The sequence below is a fragment of the Cavia porcellus genome, unplaced genomic scaffold, assembly GCF_034190915.1.
Source record: "Cavia porcellus strain 051 isolate PalLab524CR breed Dunkin Hartley unplaced genomic scaffold, mCavPor4.1 scaffold_24, whole genome shotgun sequence".
Classification (NCBI taxonomy): domain Eukaryota; kingdom Metazoa; phylum Chordata; class Mammalia; order Rodentia; family Caviidae; genus Cavia; species Cavia porcellus.
The window spans coordinates 41,539,275-41,559,237 of record NW_026947507.1 but is presented as its reverse complement, the minus strand read 5'-3'; the positions used below and the strand labels follow the sequence as shown (position 1 = coordinate 41,559,237).

The 19,963-nt window shown below is 51.6% G+C and overlaps 1 protein-coding gene across 3 annotated transcripts in view; it reads left to right on the top strand.

The window, feature by feature from the left end:
• The window catches only part of Gata4 (GATA binding protein 4), a 39,890-nt gene extending 20,151 nt beyond the window's left edge, over window positions 1-19,739 (top strand). For 2 of the 3 annotated variants that reach the window (XM_063234946.1, XM_063234947.1), the window contains exons 2-6: window positions 11,725-11,891; window positions 12,318-12,443; window positions 16,338-16,425; window positions 17,474-17,625; window positions 18,341-19,739. In XM_063234946.1, the coding sequence (XP_063091016.1) occupies window positions 11,725-11,891; window positions 12,318-12,443; window positions 16,338-16,425; window positions 17,474-17,625; window positions 18,341-18,523 (716 nt within the window). In that variant the 3' untranslated portion in view covers window positions 18,524-19,739. Of the gene's footprint in view, window positions 1-11,721; window positions 11,892-12,317; window positions 12,444-16,337; window positions 16,426-17,473; window positions 17,626-18,340 lie in introns of all 3 variants that reach the window. The other variant, XM_063234945.1, reaches the window with a different exon arrangement.
• The last annotated feature ends 224 nt before the right edge of the window (window positions 19,740-19,963 follow it).

Here is a 19,963-nt window from a genome sequence, read left to right as displayed (position 1 = left end):
CCAGATAGCTCTGCTTCCCTGAAGAAGCTGAGCTGCAGAGGAGCGTGTGTGGCAAGGTCCTCTTCCAGCTCTGGGAAAGGACTCAGTGCCCCACCTGGATGACACAGGTGTGGCAGTGATGTGTCACTTACAGTTCCCACACAGCCTCCAAACAAAGGCCTTCAGAGCTGTTTCCTGGTTTGGCTGTCGTTTTCCGCTTCTGCCACCAGGCTAGTGTGACCCACCTGGAGGTTTCAACCTTCAACCTGAATCCCAGCGGGAAGCACACACACATAGCAAGACCACAGCCAGCTCTTAGCAGACGTGTAAGGCGAACAGCCAAAAGTTAAAAATCCTGAGTATTGTATACCCGAGATTGCAGTCACTGATAAAGCATGTTTTATACGTTTGCTTTTCAACATGGCTAGCAGGAGCCTTACCTACCCTGGAGAATCTTTTCTCATGTATCTAACCAGATCCATACACAGATGCCTATTGAAACATTGCTCTTCCCACACAAACTGAAAATGACCGGAATACACATCAGTACGTGACTCGGTTTAACTGCTTAATAGAGCACTGAGTGGCTTACCAGTACACATTTACTTCTCCTGGTTCTGAAATCCTGTAAGTCTGAGATCAAGGCCCAGACTGGCTGGCACAGCTGAGTCAGGTGAGAGCCTCTTCCTGGTGGTGGAGGTCATTGTTTGTCTCTTCTTCCAAGGGCACTAATTCCATTCAAGAGGGCCACACCCCCTGGCCCAATTACCTAAGCACCCACCTCTAAATGCCATCCTGTGTTGTGGGTTAGGATTCCGAGTGAATTGGGGAGGGAAATGGACACGAACATTCAGTCCATCGAAATAAGGCAGTGAATAAATTAAATGTGACAGGTTAATATAATGGCAAATACAGATCCATGGAAATAAAATAGGTCCACAGGGACTGACATAATTAAAATCCAGAAACAATAGTAACATAAAAAAGAGAGAAAGATTGGAATGCCAGGTTACATAGGGGAGTTGACTGTATCTGCAGTGTTTTATTTCCTTAAAACAGGCTGGGGCTGGGGCTGGGGCTGGGGCTGGGGCTGGGGCTGGGGTGTTGCCCAGTTGTAGAGCACACGGTTAGGGTGGGTGGGGCCTATCCTTGTCCCTGCCAGGGGAAAAGAATTCTGAAGCAAATATGGTAGCATGTTAAGATCTGACAAAACTCGATGGTGGGTTTAATGGTGTTGACTGAAACAGTGAATAACGAAAATAGCTTTTTTTCTTTAAAAGTCAGCTTGTAAATTTAATATATAGAGTGAAGGCATTCATGAAAAGTTAAGAAGCCAAAGCAATGTTTATGTTGTTCTGAGGCATGGATGTGTGTGAAAGCATGAGAATGGCTCAGGAGGTTAAGCACTAAATTCAGAATAGTCGCTGGATAGGAGATGGCAAAGGAAAGTAAAAGGAATTATTACATCATGCTGTCTACTTTTCCACAATTTATAAATTCCTAAAAATCATAATGAAATAGATGTCTTAAAAAAAAAAACTGTTATCCACCATTACTTCTAGGGATGAGATACCTGTGATGATGCAGACTTTTTGTTTTGTATGATAGCTGCCTTTACTGTTTGAATTTTATAGCCGTTATCAGCTATACAGTTTGTTTTGTTTTGTCTTGAGCCAGGGTCTTGCTATATTCATTCTGGCCTTGAACTCATTACAGAGCCCAAGTTGGCCTCAAACTTGCATCGATACTCTTGCTTCAGCTGCCAAGTGCTGGGATAACAAGCATGCACCACATGTCCAGCTTTTATACAAATTCAAGAAGAAAACTCGAAAGTATATAAATGATCAGAATTGCAGTGTAGACCATGGGTTAAGTCCTGCGGTGGGAAGCTGGATGTGATCTTTTTACTTTGAGCAGGGTGGAACAGACCAGAAGTCAGATAACTGCTGGGGACCTCCTCTGCTTCTCCTCTGGCCAGGCATGGGAGGTGTGGTCTCTGACTGCCCCCATCCGCCTCAGTGGTAGAGTTTGGGTGTCCCCTCAGCTGCTCTGTTGTCCTCTTGCATGCGAGAACCATCCTCCAGTGTCACTAGTAAACAACCTTTTAATCAGTCCTGAGCACTCCTCAATTTGGGTTAAATAAGATTTTCTTTTTAAGAAAGATTGCTGCCGCTTAAAAACACAAACAAGTGACAGATTAAGGCCATCCTAAACTGCATAGTGAGCACTTGTCTCAAAAAAACAACACAAAACCAAGTGACGGAGGAGTCACCAGTGTAAAGTAATGTCTAGAGCTTGCATTGATTTGGTACTTATCTGTCCAGTGCTCACCTGTATAGTTTCAAGCTGGGAATGACCATGGTGGTCACCAGCCGCCAGCCTAGCCAGACTAGCTGAACTGCCCGGGGCAGTGCCACAGAGCAGAGGCCCTGGCCCCACAGAATCTCTGCTTTGTTTTCTGTTAACCACCCTGAGCTGAGCAGAGCCCACAACTGCCAACTGCTGTAGATTTTGCTGCATTTCAGGCAGAAGCATGTGGGTAGGGGGTGGATTAGCAGGAGAGAAGATGTAGAGTGCTGGTGGTTGGAGCTTAACCTTGGTTCAATTAAGTAATCCCCCAAGAAACCCTGAGAGGGGAAGATAGACCCCTTTGCCCCCTCCCCTCCTGCAAAGCGTAAATCTCCCCTGAATTCAGGGCAATAAAGAGGTCACATTATATCTCCATAAATCTCCCGCTGGCTGGCGGCTGGCTGCTGCCATCCCCGAGGTGAAGGGGAAGTTGTTTCCTCTGACAGCCGCTGGCCTGGGCGGAAAAGCCTTTCCCTGCAGACCCATTGTCTCCTCCCCGAGGGAGCTGCCCTGGCAATTTGTCCGGTGTTTCCGTCCATCCTGCCAGCCTGCAGCATGCTGGACATGGATGCAGAGCAGACAGCCACACTAGCCTAGCAAAGCACTGCCTTGGGCTTCCTAATCAATAAAAGGAGCCAGGGCTGAGTGTGTGTGTGTGTGTGTGTGTGGTGTGTGTTGTGTGTGTGTGTGAGAGAGAGAGAGAGAGAGAGAGAGAGAGAGAGAGAGAGAGAGAGACTGAGCTTCAGGAGGTAAGCAGAAGGCAGTGCACCCCTGCAATCCTAGCGCTCTGGGAGCCTGATGCAAGAGGATCACAAGTTCAAGCCCATCCTGGGCAACTTAGCCTCGTGCTTAGACCTGTCTCAGTGTTGACAAAGGAGGAGGACGTTGTCACTCAGTGAGAAAGCCCCAGGTTCAGACCCAGGACCGTTAGAAAGGCTGCAGCTTGGGCCAGCCTACCTGTGCAGCTGTGTGGGGCCTGCAGCAGAAGAGGGGTGTGGGGAGAGCTGACAGCTGGCAGGCAGGGCAGGCAGCGTGAGGAGCACAGCAGAGCCGACAGCTTACTTGCAAAATGGATTCTACTCTCCTGGTTGGGGCATAAGACCGTGTTTTGGGAAGGTAGGATGGGAGATGCCAGACTGCAAATTAAAGATCGCTACGGGAAACACTGATGGTGTCTGTTTATTTACTGACCATATCACATGGTAACTTGCTGCCTGTAGGAGATAAATCCACATCATGCCTCATGTAAGTGTTGCAGGAGTACACATGGTCACCAGCATCCTTGAGCCCTGGCGTGCCTCCCTTGGGGCTCCCCTTGCTATCGGTTCCTTGTCCACCCTCAGACAAGTCCATGGCGAGGCCTCTCCGCTCTTTTGTAAGAGATCAGACCACCTTGCTGCCTTTTGCTTCAGATACATCACAGCAGGCCTCATGGGAAGGGGCCAGGCAGTAGTAGCCCCTCACTGAGTTAACCAGCTCAGTGCAGCCTTCCATAGCCACGGGGAGTCCTCACTCAGAAGTGTTCACAGGAGGGCCTGTAGCAGGAGCTCCCAGAAACGGAAGTTCTGCATCAGGTGGACCATGCTTCTGCTTAGATAAGATACTGCAGCGGCTGTCCCCCAGTGCCCAGGTTCTTGTGTGCCCCCACCCTCACACCCAGGGCACCATCGGATGACAGACGCAGGCTGGGAGGAGGCCTGGCCAGGGACACAAACACATGCCATGACTCCTCAGGGGTCCAGGGCTGGCACTGGACTTGGTCCACAGTATGCTTAGAGGTCCTTGGCTTAGACGAGTCCTCGTGGCCAACCCCGCTCTGCTGTAACCATGACCCATGGTGTGGAGGGGGAGAAGTCAGAGCCACATGGGTTGCAGCCTGCAGGGTGGAGAAAGCACTTTATTCACTGAGTCTCAGGCCTTATTTGGAAGGCAGAACCCCAGGGATCTAAGGAAAATGAAGCAGACATCTCTAACCCCTCCAAGTCCTAGCCAAGAGAGGATGTTTAACCAGCTACTTCATCACTTTAACCGTGTCACAGGAATAGGAAATCTTAGAAAGCAAGTCCAGTCATTTTATTTTATTTTTATTTATTATTATTATTATTTTTTATCGGTAACAGGGATCGAACTCACGACCGCCTGCTTGCAAGGCAGGCGCTTATGCCGCTGAGCTAAATCCCCAGCCCCAGTCCAGTCATTTTAAAAAATCAACTTCTGTATTCCTTTACTGTACCTTCTTTTTCTTATTCATACCTCTATCACTGAACATTAGGGTTGTTTCCAGAAATTTGTCAAACGATCTTAAAACTAAAGATTTCCCCCCTTTAAAAAATGTATCTGCGGAATACTAGAGCTGCTAGCAGTTCTTTTCTTGCAGGCAAGAGTGGGCTGGCTTTTCTGCAAGGTGGTGTTCCTTTCCATCCATCAGTGACCTAGACACCCATGTTACATTTGCACGCCTACACATGTGTGCGTACACTTGTACACTAGGGCAAACCACTCTCCATGGCTCTCCTGCCTGAGTTATGAGTCGTGTCCAGGACTAGGATATCTCAGGAACAGTGGAACCCTCAGGTTCTCACCATCTCACCAGTGTTGTTGCTGCCTCGAGAGCCTGGGATGCAGGTCTGGTTGAAGCCCAGTGGGTCCCTGTGTGTTGAGCTGTTGTCATGTGCAGTGACACAGATGGCGTGGAGGAGGGTGGGGACCAGGTTACTCACCTTCAAAGGGGCACAGGTGAGTCACCTACTCTGGACCTTGGTTTCCTCTTGTAAGCACTCCTGCAATTACCCAGATGCCACTTCTGGTCTGAAGACCACTGTCTCTGCTGCCCGCCAGCTGCCTTCTGCTAGATGAGTTCCCACTCTGGAGGAGTGGGTGGTGCAGAGCAGCCAGGTGGCTGTGATCCCGGGAAGGGTGGGCACCCATTTTAGTTAGGTTCTTCTGAGACAAGGTCTCGCTGTGCACATCAGGCCACCTTGAACTGACTGTAGCCCAGGCTGGCCTCAGACGGGCTTCGATCCTCCTGTTTCAGCCTTCGGAGTGCTGGGACCCCCATGCGTGCACCAGCATGACTGGCTAAGCCCTCTTTTCATGAGCACACAGACATCACTCCTTCCCCTCCCTTCTGCTGGGTCAACCCCACCAAAAACTCAGGCACACCAGGACTCTGTTATGCCATAGACCAGGTGGGAACAGAAGCAGGTATTTGGGTTCCTCAAGGCCAAGGCTGCTTGCTGAGGGGGTCTCAGCGCTCATCTTTCCCTGTCACTGCGTCCTGGGGGCACTTGACTCCCGCAGTGCTGCAGACATCTCCCTGGCCACTGCCTCTCTAGCTTGGTCCACCTAGGTTTGCCCCTCTCCCTCCTCCAGTCCTCTCTCCTTCCTTCCTGTTCGTCTCCCGGATGTGTTCCTTACTCCTAGTATGGCTTTGTTTGTTTGTGGTTTGCTCTAGGACCTGTTGTGTGACCCTTGAGTCCCATGGTTTGCTCTGGGACCCAAGTCCTGTTATGTGACTCCTGAGTGACTGTTGGTAGCCGGAGCTTCCAAAATAGGTGCTTTCACGTGTGCTGCTGTCACAGCCATGCCCTGGGCCTGATGAAGCCCAGAGGACCGGACTCAGGGCTGCCAGGAACTTGGTTTGTTTGCACTCAGGCCCCAGACCCAGGCACCAGCTGAGGACTGGATCAGGGGCTGCCAGGAAATCCAGGCCCAATCTCTGTGAACTTTGGATGCAACCTGGAGCTGTGGTTCAGCACAGGACACTCAGGCGGAGCTGGGAACTTTGTCCCGCAAGCCCCTCGGCTCAGGAGGAAGATCCTCTCACTGTCCAGCCTAGGTGCCTTCTGGTTGCTCCCTGGTCTGTCTCCTAACCCTAAGTGTCTCCCTGTGCACAGGCAAACTGTCGCTGCGTGTGCACTGCAGACTGAAGCCCTGACTCCCGCCTTCTTGGTTCTTCCACTTTGATGGAATTTTCTGTGGCCGTGGGTCCCCTGCTGGGCCCGGGCTCTGCAGAGTAGATTCTGCTTCTGTTTTCTAACCAGCCTGTATGCAGCCCTTGCCACAGGAGCCTGTGGCCACCGCAGGGTGGGAGGCTGTCAGAGACCGTTTCACCTCTGCACGAGAGCACCGGCTATGTCCCTCCACATGGGCTCCTGCTCAGTGCCTTGCTCTGCCCAGTGGGTGGAGAGCCGGGGGGTTGTGGCAGCAGCAGGGAAGGACCAGGACTGGTGTAGCTGCCCACCAGCCAAGCTTGCCCTCCAGCAGTCTGCAGACAAATCCTGCTTTGGGCAGCACCCTAGCCCTGGGCGCCCCTCCTCTCCCTGCTTCCCTTGCTGACTCTCCTGTCCCAGCCCTGCCTTGCTTCCCAGCCCTGAGTGCCTGGACAGAGCCGGCAAGTGGTCCCCACAATGGATAGAGGGGGTCTTGGGGAGGTCGAGCCTCACCTGGGATTGTGTCTGTCCTCGGCAGGAAAGCAAGGCAGGGCACTTCCAACTCCTGGCCTCAGTTTCCTTCCAGGCACTTGCTTGGAGCAGTCTGCTGTGATTCCTAGGATTATCTGTCTCACTTGGGAGAGCTGGAGCCATGCTGTCCTGAAAAGTCTTTTTTTCTTTGTGCCACGCACACGTGTATGTGTGTGTGTGTGTGTGTGTGTGTGTGTGTGTGTGTGTGTGTGGTTCTAAGGATGGAGCTTCTGTATGTGTGTGCACACACATGCATATTGCTGGGATGGAGCAAAGGGCCTCCCCTCATGCTGGGTGAACATTTTGTAGCCCTGATCTATACCCTTAGCTCTGAAATAATATCCAAAGCTGATCACAGGGTCGCAGTGAAGTGTTTGAGCTGCATCTTCAGGACCAGGACACATTTCGATTGCTAAAGTAACACCAGTGAGCGTTTCCCATGGGAGCCCAGCTTCACTTGGTTCTGGCCTGCAGCCTCCAAGCTCTGGGAGTAGGATGTAACTCCGAGCATGGCCCCATGGCTTGTGAAGAGATCAGGTTCCCAGATCTCCTAGCTCTTTTATCTGCCTTCGCCCCTCCCAATAACCACACACCAAAGTTTGTCCTGGGGTCCATGTCTGTCCTGCCTCAGCCTCCAAGCAGTAATCCATCATCTTTATCTCACTGGAGTTTGTGGAGCCCTGTGCAGCCATTCCTGTAAGTTCTCCTCTCATTTGCAAAGTGTTTCATAGCTTCTATTAGGAGTCTTTCCTCCCAATGTGGGGCAGTGCTGCCCCACTCCCTGGTGGGTCCCCACTGACACCCCACTGGGTGGACACAGCCCCATGCCCTGCTCTGGGTGGGGGGGGCTGTCAGCAGCTCGAGCCATGGCTGTGCATTCCCACGGCCTGGGGCACTCTACCCAGTTGCTTTCCTGTGGTTGTTACTGAGGTTCACACACTGAGGTTCACAGTCGTGCTGGTTTGGGGCTCAGAGCCTGTTACCCCTTACTCTGAATAGCAGGGTTTTGTTTGTGGATAAAGCCTCATTGTGTTTCCCAGGTTGGTTTCAAACTCGAGATCGTCCTACCTTAGCCTCTCAAGTAGCTGGGATCACAGGGGTACACCACAGTCCCCAGCTAGCAGCAGGGCTTGAACTTGATGGCTCCATTCTCAGATCAGGAGGACAGCTCTATCCCCTTCCCCACCGTGGACTGGCAGTTCCTGAGGGGGGACCAGAATGCTCCTTTTTATCAGCTATTTAAAAACAGGCAATTATGCCATTGTGGACTGGTGTTTCTTAAGGAGAAAAGACCACACATTTTAGCTGGTCAGACCAGGGCCTTCTTTCTGGGAGTTTTGGCTGCCTTCAGAGCACAGACTTCATGTGTCCTGAATTTACCATCACAGGATAGGTAGGCATCTCCTCCCTGGTTACACTGCCTTTGTAAAAATCACTTAGAATTCTTATGTCACCTTTCATAGGATTTGCTGGACAGCAAGATTTTATGGCAGAAACTCCAGAAACAGCTGCAGTGCTGGAGGTGGAGGTGGCCATGGGAAAATGTGGTTATGCAGGCTTGGGGTCTTGGGGGGCCTGGGCTCCATGCCCCATCCGTCCCCAGGCCAGTGTGCAATGGCTGGCCCTTCTCCCTGGTCAGGCTTCCATCGGGTCGGACCTCTACCCTTCCCATCCTGTCCTGCAGCACCCACCTGCAGTCCCAGCTCAGCGCAGTCCCCAGCGGTTGGGCAGACCTGTTACTCATTGATGTGTGTTTACCTAGCCCAAGGAGACCCTAGCATTCAGAGAGCAGGATCCCCACATGGCCCCCGGGATGCCCAGCGGCCTGCCTCAGCAGAGCCTTGGTAGGTAACACTCGGATTCCCCAACCTCCAGTGATGCTGCCTGGACTGTAAAGTAGGGGCTTGGGTGTGAAAGCTGTTCTGAGGGGCAGGCTTCAGTGTTGGGCTCTCGAGGCAGCAGAAATGAGTGTACAGCAGAGGGGATGTGTCCCAAGCCTTTGATACGATTCTGTCCCCACCTGTGAGGCATTGAGTTTGGAGAGAAAAGCACAGACACGGACTCCCAGTGTGGCTTGGGACTCCCGATGTGGCTTTGGACTACGGCCTTGAAATGAACCGGAACTAGGGGAGACGCTGGCCTGCTGTCTCCTAAAGGAGGGAAGCACGGCCTCACCAGTTAGCACAGTCAGGATGCTGTTACAAATGCAGTGATTTTCTCCCATAATGCAGGGCCGGGTGGAAATGGGTCAGAGACAAGACTGGTCACAAACTGTTGTTCGTTTTATATTCTGCCTTTTTCTGAATAGGTTTGATTGATAGGTAGATTGATTGATTGATTTTTTTTTTTTTAATCATAAAGAAAAACAGAACCTAAAGGCTGTTCACTAGGGCTGAACCCGGAAGACCAGGGTTCTGAACTGATCTAAACTATCTTGCAGCCCCGGGCATAGTTCAATTTTGGGGCTGCAGCGCCATCTAGTGCTCACGGCAAGCAGAAGGCCGAGGGTACTAAGCTTGCTCCTTGTGTGGGCTTGGCTCTAAGTGCCCCCAACTCCCTGCCTTTTTTTTTTTTGTTGTTGTGTTTTTTGGTGCCAGGGATTGAACGCATGACTTCGTGTTTGCCAAGCAGGCACTTACACACTGAGCTAAACCCCCGGCCCCTACCTTTCTAGCTTCCCTCCGGAGGGTCTGGGTCTGAAGAGCAGGGCTTGCAGGCCACAAGCAAAGGCTGCAAAGGGACATCGTGCTTGTCACGGTGGTCCAGGGGAGAGAAGCCCTGGACAGGAGTCACTTCTGGAGGCAGCTGACCTTGGCAGAGGGCCTCCGTGTGACCCAGGTGTAAAAATAGCCTCTCATGTGACTGTGACGGCTGTGCTCAGTGCCTGGCCTGAGCAAACAGCCCCTCACACCTGCACTCTGTTTACTCCTGCAGACACCCAGCTACCTGTTTGCAGGTGCAAGTGACTGTTTGTGTACCCAGAGCTGGGGAGACCCCCGTGCTTCTATGGCCCACATTCCCTTAGAGCTGGGAGCTGGGATCAGGGCCTCTGAACCGGAAAGCCATGTGCTGGACCCCAGGCTGGGGCCAGATGGGGCACGTGCTTTAAAACTCTGCCCCAAGTTAGAGTTCCAATTGCCGCAGGAGTGACTCTGGCTTCTGCAGACCAAGGTGGCTGTGTTTAATCAGGGTTGGAAAATCCAGAGAGCTTGGAGTCAGAGGCTTTGGGGAGTTCTGAGCCAGGCTTTAGGGTTAGAGTGAGAAGGGCATGGGAGGGATTTGTCCACCACGATGCTGAGGACATGGAAGGGAAAGGGTAGTCCGTGAACAGAGGGAACAACAGACACTGGTGCACTCTGCAGGGGGAAGGCAGATGCTTGCAGCTGGCCAACCCTAGGGGTCACCATTTATGACGTGCATTTTCATACCCAAGGATCCAAGGAAAATGTCAGCAAGACAACAGACTGTGCAGATGTACAGAAGCAGGAAAAGCGAGTGAATTAAGCATTGTTGACTGGGCAGTTTGACAATTTCAAGGCTCAAATAGCTGGATGCCGTGGTGCATGCCTGTCATTCCAGGCTGGTCACAAGTTTGAGGCCAGCCTGAACAACTGATGAGACCCTGGAAAGGTACAAGTATAGCCCAGTGGTAGAATCCTTGCCTAGCATCTGTGAGGCCCTGGGTTCAATCGCCAGCACCACGAATAAGTGAACAAACACATAAATAATAATCTAGCCCCTTTGAACTAGAAATTTTGATTCTAGGAGACTGTTGAAGGAATAACAAAAAGCATATAGAATGAGCAGGATTTTCCAAATGAAAATTTCTAACTAGATAAAGATGAGGTACTGAGTGACAGAAGGTAAAAGCCCAGGGTGGGGACTGTGATGTCACAAGTTAGGGGAGTGGGACGCTTAGCCTAGCGTGGTCCAGGTTCACTCCCCAGTGTCACAGGAAAGTATTTGTTTTCCTAATGTAGGAAAATGCTTTGGTATTAAGGAGGGAGGCTTAAAATTCTCTAGTTAGATGTGCATTTCTCTAAGGGCTAGGATGCTGAACGGCTGGACATGATTTATCTTGTGGCTGTCTGCACATCTTCTAAGTTGTCTGTTCATTCCAGTTGTCCATTTTTTTGAGTGGGGAGAGGTTCAGATGGTTCCCCAAGTTACCTGCTCTGACATTCAGAACTGTTTTAATATATATGCTAATTTGTTCCATTTGTTCTGCTAGTTTCCCTTAGTTCATTGAAAAGAAAGTTTTATACCATTAGTGTTTGTTTCCTCTTTGTAAGAGACTCTTTTGCGGATGTCTTTTTTTGTTTGCTTGTTTGTTTCTGTGCTTGCCAGGCAGGCTCTTGTGCCACTAAGCTAAATCGCTGGTCCCTTTTGTGGGTGTCTTTATACTCTGAGTGACTACTTTGAGGCTAACAATAGTGTATTATTCTAAGTTAACTATTGTCATTCTCTCATTATTTTGTTATAAAACTTTGCTTTTTTTTTTCATTAAATAAAAAAAGAAAAATTAGCCAGGCTTGCAATTAGTGGGGCATGCCTGTGGTCCCAGCACTCAAGAGGCTGAGGTAGGAGGATCCCTGTGAGTTTGAGACCAGCCTAGACTACACTGGGAGACCCTGTCTGGAAAAGACAAAAAAATTTAAAAAAAGAAAAATACAGTTTGACCCGAGCTAGACAAATGTGTGTGACACATACAGATGGTCATCTGTCAGGTTGACCTTGAGGCTGGGGCCGCCTCTGGGCTGTGAGTCCAGGACAAGATCTGGACTGAAACCCAGATGTCCCCATCCCAGCCCGGGCAGCTGGTGACCTCCGTCCCTCTGTGGTGGCATCGATGCCAGACCATCGAGTCAGTGGGGGGCAGCAGGGTGGCAGCAGTAATCCTCCTGTCCTTTCTCCTCTCCTCCCTACCCAGTAGATATGTTTGACGACTTCTCGGAAGGCAGGGAGTGTGTCAACTGCGGGGCCATGTCCACCCCGCTGTGGCGGCGGGATGGGACGGGTCACTACCTGTGCAACGCCTGTGGCCTCTACCACAAGATGAATGGCATCAACCGGCCTCTCATCAAGCCCCAGCGCCGGCTGGTAAGCAGAGGCCCAGCAGCTACCCTGTCCATGGTGGGAGGTACTGGGGGTGGTTGGAGGGGTCACCTGGGTGGTGATAATCGCCACATCTCTGGAGTTAGCTGAGCTCTGAGGTCACTGTGGGAAAGCATACTGAGGGGCACAGGGGGATGTTCTCTCCCACAGCCACAGACACCCCTCCCTGTGGGGATCCACTGCAGGCTTCCTGATTCCCAGGCCTGGGGTCTCCGGCCCTTTGAGGAAGATCAGCACACAGGGCATCTCAGTTTACCTGGACAGTAAATAAAACCCAGAGCCCAGGAAGGTTGAGCAGCTGGCACTGATGTGTGACCCACACACCGGCTATCCCTGACCCTGCCACTGCTCAGACCACCTAGCAATGGCTGCCTCCCCGAGGACACAGAAGGGCTATCTCCTGTATTACAGTCTGCCTCCCGCCGAGTGGGCCTGTCCTGTGCCAACTGCCAGACGACCACCACCACGCTGTGGCGCCGCAACGCTGAGGGGGAGCCCGTGTGCAATGCCTGTGGCCTCTACATGAAGCTCCACGGGGTGAGTGGACACTGTCCTGCCTGCGCCACACTCAATGGCTCGGCCCTCCCATCATTCAGGCCACGCCTACCACACTCCTGGGGTCTGCACCACCCTCACCCAATTTTGTCTTCCTTAATTCCTTCCCATTTCAAGAGGATCTTGGTGACTTTGCTCGTCTCTTCTATCTCAGGTTTGAAATCTCACTTTACAAATCAAAACACATACATAGGATATGATAGCGTGAGGTGTAACCATAGTGACATTTCCATTCTGTGGATAAAGTGACAGTTTATAAGAATAGACGCATTGGGGATGGGGATTTAGCTCAGCGGCATAAGCACCTGCCTTGCAAGCGGGCAGTCGTGAGTTCAGTCCCTGGTACTGATAAAAATGAAAAAGACAAAAAAAAAAAAAGAATAGACGCATTGCTGAGTGGGGTGGTGCAGGTCTGTAATCCCAGCACTTGGGAAGCTGAGGCAGGATCACTCAGAGTTTGAAACCAGCCTGAACTGCCTGTTGAGACCCTGTCTCAAAAACAAACCAGGGCCGGGAATTTAGCTCCGCGGCATAAGTGCCTGCCTGGCAGACGCAAGGTGGAGAGTTCGATTCCTGGAACCAAAAAAAAAAGAATAAACAAACGTAAAATCGCATTGACAGACCTGGCTGTTCATCGGAAAACAAGCAAACTATGACTTCCACAGTTTTGTTAAAAGTAAACTTAGGTGGGGCTGGGGACTTAGCTCAGCGGCATAAGCACCTGCCTTGCAAGCAGGCCTGGTACTGATAAAAAGGAAAAAAGACAAAAAAAAAAAGTAAACTTAGGTGATTTAAAGACTTTATCTATAAAAATCTTCAAAATAAAATGAAAACTTAATAAAATACCACAATGGAAATGCTGGCGGTAAAATACTGCAATGAAAATAGTAGACAGTAAAATAAACACAACAAAAGTATAAGACTAAACAGTAAAATACCACAGTGGAAAAGCCAGGCAGTAAAGTAGTACAAGGATAATAGTGGACAGTAAAATAAACACACTAAAAATACAAGGCAATAAAACTACGGCAGTGTCAGAGGAAGTCTTTATAGACCCACAGACATGGAAGGACCATGTAAGCAAGTCGGAAAATTCTTAAGCCGTATGAGAAAAGTTAGATGGTTGTGTTTAATGTTAGTGGGTGGGAAATGACACCTCAAGAAAGTAAAAAGTCCACATGTACCTAGGAGGAGGAGGGCAGTCTCTCCAGTGTCTCCGTAGGCAGTGAGCTTCTGGAAAGCTCGTTAAGCTGAGACCGGGGACAGTCCCCACTATGACATGCACCACTGTGCACAGTGTAGCACCATCCCCATAAACGGGGAGGAAGAATAGACTCCTACACATGGCTTATACACAAAAGATGAGGACCACCTCTAAAAGACCCCAGAAGAGGCTGTGCACAAAATCCTCTAGGATAAGGAGTGGGTGTGGTTGAGGGTGCCAAGCACTTGCCCAGCATGCCAAGGCCTTGGGCTGGATCCCCAATATCACCAGAAAAGAAAGTTTTTGAAGCAAGGATTAGAAGGGACCCTTTTTGCACTCTGTAACTCCTTATACCTTTAGATGGCCCATATTGTATTTTACTTGTTCAGATGTAAATTACACTAAAAGCAAGGACATGGTGGTGCACCACTGTAATCCCAGCACTCCAGAGGCTGAGCCAGGAGGATCCTTGCTTGTTGGAGAGCAGCCTCGGCTAGAAAGTGAGCTCAAATCAAGCCTGAACTGCATAGCAAGACCATATCCAAAAATAAATACATAAAATAAAAATAAAGAAGGAAAGAAAAAGCATACCAAAGAAGAAAGATCTTAGAGCCTCAGAAAATGACACTGACTGCCCAGCCTCACCAAATGAACAAAAGATACAACTGGCAGAAGCCACCCAGCCCCCATTAAACAGGTGCAGATGTGCTGGCCCTCGCTGGGAACCTCAGAAACGTAAAAGAAAACAATCATGAGAGGCCTTACTTTGCATTTACATTTGACAAAAATTAAAATAAGTCATGAAACATGGTGCTGGAATGGATTTTGGGAAATGAACTCTCTTCTCTTTCGTACTATTGCTTTACATGTTAACAATTGCATTACTCTTTTGGGAGTTAATCTAGCCATGAGTTACAGTTAAAAACACAGCTGTCCTCAGGGGGCAAACGGGAAACTAGGTCCAAGCTGACCAGAAGACACTTCAGTAGTGTTTGCCATGTCTGACCCAGAAACGATCTCATCTCCCCAACATTGCAGCAGACCCCTTTATGTACAATATTGGGCAGAAACTTTAAAATGATAGTTCAATGCTATAGATTAACCTGGAAAATGAAGAAAGCAAATTGCAAAATAATATGTATAGTTGCCCCTCTGTTGTGGAGGCCTGGGGTGAGTTCCATGCACACATCAGTAGAGATGGGCAGGCAGAGCATGAGTGGACACATGTGCCTACATAGAAACATAGGTGCACATGCACGCAAGAATCTTTAAAAATGTAAAAGACATAGCTGACTGTTCCATCCAATTGCCTCATGGAGACAGGATTGATGACGGGGGTGGTAGGAATCATTAATTTAATCATGCATCTTTTTTGATTTCTTATTACAATGATAAAAATGGCTAAAAGTATGAATATTCGTAAGAAAATACACTTATTTCTGCAAGGAAGTATATACAAAGAGGTTTGTTGGTTCATTGTAGTAATGAAAACGGAAGAAAAAAATGCTTAGGAAGAAAATGGTTGTTCTAAACAACTCTGGTTCTTCAACAGGACTAGCCAAAGAAGCTTGCAGTGTAATATTTTACATGTTTAAAAACATTAAATTGGCTGGGCATGGTGACACATGCCTATTAGAATCCCAACACTGGGAGGCTGAGGCAAGAGGGTTGCCTGAGTCTCAGGCCAGCTTGGGCTGTATAAGCCAGTTCAAGACTGAACTACATACTGAGATCCTGCGTCCAAAAACAAAAAACAACAACCATGTCGTCAAAAGGTCTGAAGTGAAGTTACCATATGATCCCGTAGTACCGCTTCTGGGCCTAAATAAAAAGGGGCTGGGAACATAGCTCAATGGGCATTTAAGCACTTGCCTCAAAAGTGCGAGGTCATGAAAGCTCTGAGGCAGGAGACCTGTTTCCGCAGTCCGAGCTGAAGATCGGGACCCTGCCAGAGAGGCCTCTGGTGAGGACAGCGCCTCCTGGCGGGCTTTCGGGTCTGTGAGCTTGCAGCATAACTGGGACGCGGAGCCTGGGGCCCTGCAGTGCCGGTGGAGCTCGCAGCCCCTGCTGCCCCCTGCATGGGCACCGTGGTCTCTGAGAAGACCCCTCAGCCAGATGTCCCTCCAGCCCCGGCCCTCCTCTCCCCTCCACACAGTGGCCAGGTGTAGCTGGTAATGGTTCTGTGCCTGCAGCCTCAGATGCCTGGCCCTGTCTGTGCAGCAGCAGCGTCCTCCTCCTCCACAAAGCACTCCTGGACAGCCTCGCGTTGTCTCCTCCCAAGCCAGGAGAGTGTTTCTGTCCCCTCCACCCCCACGTCTTCTTGTACCGCCTGCAGAGTCAGTCTTCCTTTTCCCAGAAACCAGACTCCGCGGGAAGGGGCAGCCTCTGCAGTTTGGGGCCTCTCTGTCTCCCCAGGTCCAGTAAAGAACCAACCATATAACACAATGCCTGATGATTTTGTCCTGCTGCACTGGGGACTCACCCCAGGGCCTACTGCATGCTAGACAGTTGCCAGCCACAGTGAGCGTGAGCCTGTCCTCCGGACATTTGCAGAGCCGCATTGATCTCTGTCCCCGCAGGCCGTCGTGCCCCATGCAGTGCCTGTGTCTGTCCCAAGCTACAGGAGATACACACAAACGCAAAAGCACCTCTGTTGCCTTGTGACCCTCTAGGTCCCCAGGCCCCTTGCAATGCGGAAAGAGGGGATTCAGACCAGAAAACGGAAGCCCAAGAACCTGAATAAATCGAAGACACCGGCAGGTAAGCAGAAGAGCTGTGTGTGGGGGATGAATTACTCCCTGAAAAAGCAGCGGGGACCCCGCAGCAGCCTTTGAACAGGCTCGGCTTGAGCTGGCCTGAAGCAGAAGGGCCTGAAGCAGAGGGGAGCAGGGCTTGCACCAAACTACCCCCTTTCAGGCTCTTTCAAGAACAGAGTCCCATTAATCAGGTTCCTGACAAATCACTCTGTACTTTAGAGATCTTTGTAAATACTGGATCCGCAACCCTTAAAAGACCAACTGATTATCCCCCTCTTTCCTGTGAGCAGACTGAGGCCCCAGCATAGTGATAATCTGACCAGAGCCACACGCAAGTTCCCAGGCAGATCTGGCTTCAAACCCAAGTATTTACACCTCGGGGTCGGTGGTCTGCTCAAGGCGTCTCTGCTTTCTTCCTTCCTACATTAAGAAGAGGGTTATCGAGGCCCCCTTCAGAGCGTTCCCTGTACTGTCCCACCACCAAATCAAGGCACTGACTTACAAAGAAAATAAATTGGCTGATTGATGGGACATTTATCTTTCAATCCAAGGCCCAAGTGTGTCGGATTAATCATCCATGTCCAGGGCCAGGACATGATCAGAGCTTTACTCTTCCAGGCCCCACCATGCTTGCTGGCCCTGGCAAAGCCTTTATTACCAGGGTTTCCTTCCTACGCCCAGCACAGCCAGCTCCTGGGCACAGGCCCCTCCCCAGTACCCCAGATCCAGTGAGCTTTGGTGGCAGGGCCTGTGCTGAGCAGCGCCATGCTGTTCAGAATCTTGTGAATTTGTCGAGGTTGTCTCAGGTGGCCCCGCAGGTCCGCTAATAAACAATATTTGCACTCTCTGAAATCAAGAATGTTTTGAATCATGATACACATGGGCTCTAGAAATCAGGGCCTGGGGGCCCCCCTTGGAATTCGGATACTTGAGCACTGTTGCCTGTGCTGCTAAGGATCCCGCTCTCCCCAGCAAGTGTAAAGCAGGCCCTTAGCAGGCCTGTCCCTGCTGCACCCGTGTCGCCAGGCTGCCTTGACTCTGCCTTGTTGCAGGTCCTTCAGGCAGCGAGAGCCTTCCTCCCACCAGCAGTGCATCCAGCAACTCCAGCAACGTCACCAGCAGTAGCAGCAGCGAGGAACTGCGCCCCATCAAGACAGAGCCCGGCCTGCCCTCTCACTATGGGCATGGCAGCTCCATGCCCCAGGTGCGCCTGCGGGAGGGTGACAGGACGGCAAGGGACGTGGCTCCCAGCTCCCAGGTAGCACAGCCCCCGAGCAGCCCTTAGCATGTCCGATGGGGACACTGGGGACAGCTCCTCTGTGCCATGAGGCCTTTGGGATGAAGAGAGGAGGCCCTAGGGCTCGTATGCAGGTGGAGGGTGTGGGCCGTCCACAGTAAGGGGTGGCTTGATCTTGGCCTTGAGGACTGTACTGGAGACAGGGAGAGGCTGCTGGCGTGGGCTCAATGGCTGATGAGGTGACAGGCGGGGTGCCGCTTTGATGTGATCAGCCAGAAGTGCCCCTTGTTGGGGTAGGGTCCCTGCCTCCCTCCCTCTTTGAGGGTCAGGATGTCACAGTGTCCCTTTACTGGACACAGCACCAGTTGAATCAAGAGCAGCTTTTTGCTCTCAGGGTGAATCTGCTGGGCGCCCCACCCTGGGCAGGGAGAGTCGTTCCTTTTTGCCTGGAGCTGATGAGGAGACCACAGAAGTGTCTCCTATAACATCTGAGCCTTCTGAGAAACTAGGACATTGACAAACCCACTGGGTCACAGCCCTGTTCTGTCGGGCTCAATTGGCAGGGATGAGGGGGCCAGAGAGAAGCACTCAGCCACTGCCTGGGGCTGAACACCTCCCAAGCACATCTGCATAGGGGAGTCCCCACCAGTCCCCTGGCCCCATTCTGCTTTCTGTCTTTCAGACGTTTGCAGTCAGTGCCGTATCTGGCCATGGGCCCTCCGTCCACCCAGTCCTGTCGGCCCTGAAGCTGTCCCCACAAGGCTACACATCTCCTGTCAGCCAGTCACCACAGGCCAGCACCAAGCAGGACTCTTGGAACAGCCTGGTCTTGGCTGACAGTCACGGGGACATAATCACTGCGTAATCCCCCCTTGCCTCAAGACCCTGCACGGACCGGGACCTGGAGTCCCCTGAAGGTCCTCCCTCCGTCGGGAGTGACTCTGGAACAGCTGGGAAGAACGTGAAGTCTGTGATGGCTTGGGGAAGTGGAGGCTGGATTTCTTAGATGCCTTCCCAGGACAGGCACAGAGCACGGTGGCAGCAGAGACAACTGCCCCACTTCCACCCTGAGCAGCTTCCCTCCACGGCGCCCCTGTAGTGATGTCCCCACTCGAGCACTGGGGCCTGAGGGCAGCTGGAGGGGCAGTGCCCTGAGACCCCCAGCAGCCAGCACTGGGCCTCTGCCTGCTGCGTGCGAGCTGTGATAGCAGTGCCCCCGACCCCCACCCTCACCCAACACTCCTGAGGTGGCAGGCAGCACTGCACCCTCCAGCACCAGATCCAACTCCAGAGAGACCCCAGGCGGGTTGGGGCAGGGCGGGGTGGTGGGGGGAGGACTTAAGTTCCTGAGCACTTCCTGGGCCATCAGCTGCCACCACCTGGCTGGCACCCTCAGGTCGCTATTGGCAGGGCCCCCTATCCCTGCCCGGTAGGGGGTTCCCCTCCCTCCTCACCCCAGCACCTGGAACGTGAGAATCCCCGTGCAAACCTGAGCTCAGTGAGAGCTGCCCAGACAGCGCCCTCCGGCCTGTCCTCAGCCCTGCCAAGGGAGAGCAAGAGATTCTCCTGCTAAAGCCACCTGGGCAGCGCTCGCCTGTGCCTTGTCCTCCATCCGGAGGGGTGCACTGCCCACCAGCCTCGGAGCCCACCTGGCTGTGGGCCTGCATCTCCTGGGGCCTGGGCTTGCCTGGTGGAATTTGCAAGAGAAATTCAGAAAGCACTCAAACAACAAAGCGAACCTCATTGCTAAAGGAGCGCGCAGCTTGCATCTGCCTTGGAAGCAGCCTCCATGTCCCCTCGCTGGGCACAGGAAGATTTCCTCCTTGTCCCTGTTACCCGCAGAGCTGTAGTGGACTGTGGCATGACTCGCCCTTCCCCCAATGCCCAGCCCCACCCCAGAGCCTTACTGGCCGTAGCAGAGAATATCTTTGAAGCAAGATTCTGTTTTAATCATCATTTACACTGTTTTCCCCCTGAAGGCCTCCCTCCCTACCTCCTCTGCCCCAACCTGTTAACATTGTCTTAAGGTGAAATGGCTGTAAAATCAGTATTTAACTAATAAATTTATCTGTATCCCTCTGTCCCTTCTCCTCCCTCAAGTCTCTCCTGGGACATCCCAGGAAGTCCTGTTTAGGAGGCTTGGGCACGCAGGGTTCCCCACTGTGCCAACACCCTAATGATGTGCCCCCCGATTCCTCCCCCCTGGCAGGTGACACCCCCAGCACTGGCAAGGGTGGGTGTCCCAGCTCTACTCTGATGGTAGACCCGGGACAGGTCACCTCTGGGCTTCGCTTTCTGGCCAGGG